The sequence below is a fragment of the Eleutherodactylus coqui genome, chromosome 3 (assembly GCF_035609145.1).
Source record: "Eleutherodactylus coqui strain aEleCoq1 chromosome 3, aEleCoq1.hap1, whole genome shotgun sequence".
Lineage (NCBI taxonomy): Eukaryota > Metazoa > Chordata > Amphibia > Anura > Eleutherodactylidae > Eleutherodactylus > Eleutherodactylus coqui.
The window spans coordinates 282799020-282805469 of record NC_089839.1 but is presented as its reverse complement, the minus strand read 5'-3'; the positions used below and the strand labels follow the sequence as shown (position 1 = coordinate 282805469).

General features: G+C 45.4%; 1 protein-coding gene across 1 annotated transcript; it reads right to left on the bottom strand.

Moving 5' to 3' along the window:
* Nucleotides 1–250: 250 nt before the first annotated feature.
* Nucleotides 251–5753, bottom strand: COA7 (cytochrome c oxidase assembly factor 7). Its single transcript, XM_066597590.1, has 3 exons — nt 5597–5753; nt 3444–3584; nt 251–799 (listed from the first exon to the last, which is right to left on the bottom strand). Exons 1-3 carry the CDS (start codon nt 5700–5702, stop codon nt 354–356), a joined length of 693 nt encoding a protein of 230 aa, XP_066453687.1. The 5' UTR covers nt 5703–5753; the 3' UTR covers nt 251–353.
* Nucleotides 5754–6450: the final 697 nt, after the last annotated feature.

Genomic DNA, 6450 nt, shown 5'->3' with positions numbered 1-6450 from the left:
TGAGTAGCGGCAGTCAGCAGGAGGGAGCGGGGGGGGGGGGGGGGGGGGGGGGAGGAGAGATCTCCCCTCCGTTCCGCCCCGCTTTCCCCCGCAGCTCCCTGCCCGCTGCCAGCACCCGAACCTTTGGTATACTCGCTCATCTCTACATATGACATGTCCGGAATTCCAGAATTAAGAAATCTAGAGGCAGACCAACATAAAGATCAGGCTCCTATCTGAATCTCTACATAGTACAAGTCAGACACACAAGTTTGTCACATTGTATTTCTTTATCACAAAAGGTTTTCCATGTTGGTAGAAAACCCTGATATCTTGCAGAGTAGCTAAAAACCATTCTTCTCCCTCTTTGTCCTTTACATCCCGAAGGTAATTTCTTTGGCCCCTTTCTCCTTCTCATGGAGGTCCTTCGCCCGATTCTTTAACGTTTCAGCCTTGGCATCATCTTTCTTGACCCCGTCCCCAAGTTTGCACATTCGGCTGGCATTAGCACATCCCCATATGTGTCCCAGCTCACATGCCTTCTCAGCAAAGTGCAGCGCCCGAGTCATATCCTTGGGAAATCCAGGCGATCCCTCCATGTACATTGCACTGAGGTTGAAGCAACTCGCTGAAAATTTGCCATCACACGCCTTCGTATAATAGTCCCTGGCTACACGAACATCGGCTTTCCCATCGTTCATCCGACCCTCTTGTGCCAACAGTGCAACGTTATGGCAGGCATCAATAGATTTCTTCCCTCCCTTCAGACAGGATTTCAGGAAGCAGTTATAGGCAGCTTGGAGATCGGCTGGAAGCCCTCCTGCAAAATACAAAGATGCAAATTATAAGAGCTTCCGCCAACAGACTGTTGAAGAAGGGTGGAAGGGGGAGCGAGAAAGTTAAAAGCTTAACCCCTTCACTCCCCAGGACGTACAAATATGCTCTTGGCACGCAAGAAGGGAGATTCGATTCCGCTCCACACATGGCAGATGCAAGCTTTGACAGCCAACACCCGCCTGCAACAGTCGTGATTAGCCCTCAAGTGGATCATGGTTGTTAACCCTTTAAATGCCACACTCAATTCTGACAGCAGCAGAATTCAGAATGGCATGTGCCAGTGTATGGGAGCCTCAAATAGCCTGTGGCATGTCTTGATATATTATACAGTCTTTTGATGGGCAGTCTAATATTATGGTATTACATTATACTGTATTAGCAATCACAAGTTCCAAAAAAACTAAGTAAAAAAGAAGTTTTATCAATTATTAGAAAAAATAAAAAAAGTTATAAAAAAAGTTTAAAAAGAAAAAAAAATCCTTTCCTCATATTTAGCAAAGAAAACAACCATATTTGGTATTGCCGCTTCTGTAAAAGTCCAATCGATCAAAGTAACACATTTATCCCGCATGGTGAACATAGTCAGAAAACGAAATAAAAATTCACAATGCCAGTGATGCGCCATTTTGGTCACCCAGTCTCCAAGAAAAATTTTTTTATAGAAAGCAATAAAGTCATATGAACTCCAAAATGGTACCAGTAGAAACTACAGGGCATCCCACAAAAAAATTAGCCCTCATAACTATCGACACAACGACAGTTATGGCAGTCAGAAGATGAAATATATATTTTTGAAAGTAGTACAGCAAAAATGAAACTACATAAATTGGGTATGATCATAATCATACTGACCCACGGAAAAAAAGTTGCCATGTCATTTTTTCTGCAGTGTGGTGGAATTGCGTTTGTTTTTTTTCGTTTTACGCCACTTACAACTTTTTTTAAAGTTCTTCATTGCATTAAATAGCAACGTTGAAAAATACAAAATCACCCTGCAAAAAACAAAACCTCATACAGCCATGGCAAAAGATAAAATAAAAAGGGCTAGGATTTTTTTGAAAGTGGGCAGGAAAAAAAACTAAAAAAGCGTCATTAAAGGGTTAATATAGTTATAGTTCTATACAACATTGCATTTCCGCTAGGAGCAATCAGTTTTCATTTCCTGTATCGGAGGCACAGAGGTCCTCTGTGGGACCATAGCAGGTTATAGGCCTGGCATTACAGCCACGTGCAGCAGGCTTCAAAAAACAGAACGCATGTATGTATACAGCCTGCACTGCCTCCTTATGGACGAGCTGGGGTCTACAACATCAGTAGTCTGGGATTACATTTCAACACATTATGAATTTGTATTGATATTAAAGTGACCCACCGATCCTGGACAAATATGGCAGAACTGCTTCTCTGACTACCTGATGTACACTGCATTAGTATGCATCACAAGATACTACATATTGCTTTGATTGGCCAGTACTGTCCATGTCAGAAGCGCTGACCAATCAGAGCAGCATGTAGTGTCTTAAGCCCCTTTTACACGGGACGACTGCCAAGCAATGATGCCCGACACTCGTCCCCGAATGTACTCAGTCCCGTGCTGTTGCTCACAGAGCGGCCTTGGGCGGCTGCAGGAGATTTCTATCCTTGCTCTCCCCAGCCCCTCTCCATTCACTTAACTCATCGTCCGTTCAGTACTGAACGGCTGCTGTTTACACTGAACGATCATCGTTTAGGCTGCATAAAATCCGGAACAATGATCGTTCAGTGTAAACAGCAGCCATTCAGTTTGAACGGCCACTGTGATAAGTGAATGGAGAGGGGCGGGGGAGCGTGAGGAGTGAAATCTCCTCCAGCCATCCCGACCCCCTGCTGGCTGCTCTGTCAGAGAGACAGCGATACCCGCTCCTATGCAACAGCACAGGAGTGAGTACATGCGGGAACGAGTGTCGGCATCGTTTGCTAGGCAGTCTTCTCGTGTAAATGGGGCTTTAGACTAATTACGCATACTAATATAGTGCATCAGATAGTCAGAGAAGAGGTGCGGCCATCTTTGTTTCCAGGACCGGAGGGGAGCTTTAAAGCAAGATATATGCAGGCGGGCCAACATTATTTTCAAAATATTTGCCAGAGAGCAGATAACAGGCAGAGAAAAAACCCACATTACTTACTTTTTAAATGTGCCGTCCAACTCTGGTCCCGGAAGCTCCTGCAGCTTCTGGGACTGGAGCCACGAGACATTTTAGGCGAGGTTCACATGGGGGATGTGCGGAGAAATACAGGGAGCTTTCCCAGGTGAAGTCGTGCAGAATGCCTACACTGCACTCCTGGTTTTACAGAAGTACAATGAGACATTGTTTCCCTCTTAGATGATACAGAGTTTTGTAGGGGAGAATCCAATGACTCCCGGAGGCACCATATGGCGAGTACACAGAGCACTGAACATTCAGACTTCACGCGCCTCCGTTCAGACTTCACGCACACTTTGTCATGTTATAGCTTGTAGCGCCCCAAGTCCATACAGACTGTAAAACAGAACATCCCCCCAAATAACGGAAGGGTCTGCGATGTAATAACACACAGTACATGTGAGGTCTTCTCCGATACCTCCACTGTATCTCCAGCATACAGACCTTTCCCGGTGATGTGATACGCTCCCAGCTTGTAGCAGCTCTCGCTATGGTCATTCTGCTCACAGTTAAACTTCAGAAGTTTTGCTGAAGCTTCAAAGTCTCTTTTTATGCTCTCGAAATAGTCTGCTAATCGATGACATCCTGGAAAATAAGACACGTGTCACTGTACGCAGATGGCGGGAATAATGGTCTGGAATCACACAGCACAATCCTGCCGGAGAATTTAGAATATAACTATACCCAATCCAAAGGAGAACTATCTGACCAGTGGGGGACCGACCACCACTGGGACCCCCATCACCACAATTGGAATCCCAAAGGTGCCCAAAATGAATGGAGGGGTTGTCAGCATGTACAATGCCACTCCATTTACTCTAATGGGACTGTTGGAGAAAGCAGAGTACAAGCGCTTGGCTACTTCCAGCAGTCCCACTGAAATAAGTGGGAGAGAGCCTGCAATACCATTCCTGGCCACTGCACAGTAGACGGAGCTATGCTAGTTCCGATGTGCAAAACAGCTGATTGGTGGAGATGCTGGGTGTCAAATCTTTGCAATGTTTTACTGATGACAGGTCTCAATAAAAAAATATCCAGGAAACCCCTTAAAGTGTTAGCATTCAAAGGGTCAAAACCTGTACAGACCAAAGTGAGAGGCAAATGTAATAGTCTACAGACCTTAAGAGGTTTTCCCGCTAGTGCCGGGCTTCAGTAGGGTCAGAGCGGAAGCTACTGCTCCGACCCTAGTGTAGTGTCCAATGCTTGTAATTGCAGGTGCAGCTCTCATTGAAAGCAATGGGAGCTACGATTGTAATTAGAGGCTGGAGTCCCATTTATTTTAGTGAGAGCTGCGCTGGTAATTACAAGTAGTGGCCACAACACAGGGGTCGGAGCAGTGGCTTCTGCACTGATAGCTGCTACGAGATATCAAAATGGCACATGTCGCGATTTTTATGTGATTCCTCAGAAAACGTGACGATTATCTCCGACAGGAAAGTAAAAAAAAATAATCGCCCCGCACTCGCATCTACATGTGGGTTTTATATAAATGCGATACAGTTTTTATATTATAGTATTGAAACGTGTATTTTTCATACACAGGAAAATAACACGTTCAGCGATACGTTTTTCCTGCAAAACGCATCGCAGGTTTAAGAGCGCGACAGATCGGTCGGACTAATATCGCTCTCCCCAGTAAACGCAGCCTTACACAGGGGTGTCCACACTGGATACATTGAAGCAAAGTCTCAGGTTTTCAGCATCTGGATTGGGCTGCGTTTACACGACCAATAGTCACGCATGAATTCTGTGCGATTGTGATACGCGCAGAACTTGTGTGTGGAAGACCCATTGTTTTCTGTGGGTTCACGTACATACGGGATTTCTCGCCCACACAAGTAGTACGACTGAAAAGTCACGACCTGCCCCGTTTATTGGGAGATTCTGCTGCGAGAACCGTCCATTCTTATCTATGGGAACAAAAAAAATCCAGAAAAATTGCACCCAAGCGCCGTGTGATTTGAACGCAAGTGCGATGCATTTTTTACCCGTTTGCTATTGGAACAAGATGCTTTTTTTTTAAAACAAGGAAACGCATCAGAGAAGCCATAAAATAATATATATATATATATATATATATATATATATATATATTGAAGGTTTGGAATTGGGATCTAGATGTGATTTTCTCAAACCTCCATCGCACTCGCCGGTGTAAGTACAGCCAGGGAACCAGTCAGCGACTAGATTTACTATAAACTACAGGAAGTGGCGGTGCTTATAGTTTAGCGTCCCCCGTAAAGTCAGCGCTCCAGCAAAACTCTCTGCTGAAGGCTGTTCAGGAATCCTGCGGGAAGCGAAGAGTATAAGAGGGGGCTCCCCGGACCCCAAGTCATCAAAACTATAAGCACCGCAACTTTCTGCAGTTTATGGCGCTCATACTTGCCGACAGGTAAGCAGAGTCTTCGGGGCGCACCCTGCATCACAGTCCAGGAGCAGGGCCACAGCCACATATTACTACACATGTCCAGGAGGAACTACAGGAGCCACAACGGTCTGCACCACCAATTGTGCTTCTACTCCGTCTATAGCCATGCACACACACAAGCTGTGCTCTGCCGCTCCAGGTGCATGCTGGGGCTTGTAGTGCTCCTCACCGTCCGCGTCCTTCTCCCGGTGACACTGATACGAGTATTCTATGCCCAGGTTGTCCAGAAACTCCTTCACCTCCTCCTCATTCTTGAAATCCACCAGCCCCGCCATAGCGTCCACATGCACAGGTCGCAGTGACCTCTAGCCCCGCCCATCACAGCTAACCCGGAAGTCAGAGTTCCCATGGTAACAAGTTACGACAACCCGGGCGCTTCTTGATGACGTCAGAGCTTTGGCAACTAATGTGAGCGAGAAATACAGTCTGTAGGAGCTGATGTGTGCTTCATCTACTGCTCCTCACCTCACCTATATACCATATACGTGTATCCCAACTCCCCTATATACTGTGCACACTAATCACACTCTTACATACTATACACTAACCCCACTGCCTGTTGGAGCATGTGTAGAGTTATATATCTAGATGATGGGTTAGCTCTATATAAGGGGTTAACTCTACACATGCTTTAAGTGCATACAGTATATAGTGGAGGTGAGGTAAGTCCATATAATATATACAATTACCTCACCTCCCCCATATACTATGTACACTTAGCTCACCTCCCGTATATACTATATACACTGACCTCACCTCCCCTATATGCTATCTATGTACACAACCCACCTCCAATTAGAGCATGTGTAGAGTTATATATGTAGAGGTTGGGTTAAAGGGAACTTGTTGCCACCTATGGACACCATAAACTAAGTTCAACTAAATGGGTAAAACCAAAGTGGACGTCAACAATCAGACAAGATGTCTCCTGTGATCGCTGGGGGTAACTGCACTGCAATCACTATCGCTATGTAGAACTAGTATCCTGCCTCATAAGCATTCAAAAAAATCATGTGTAACCCA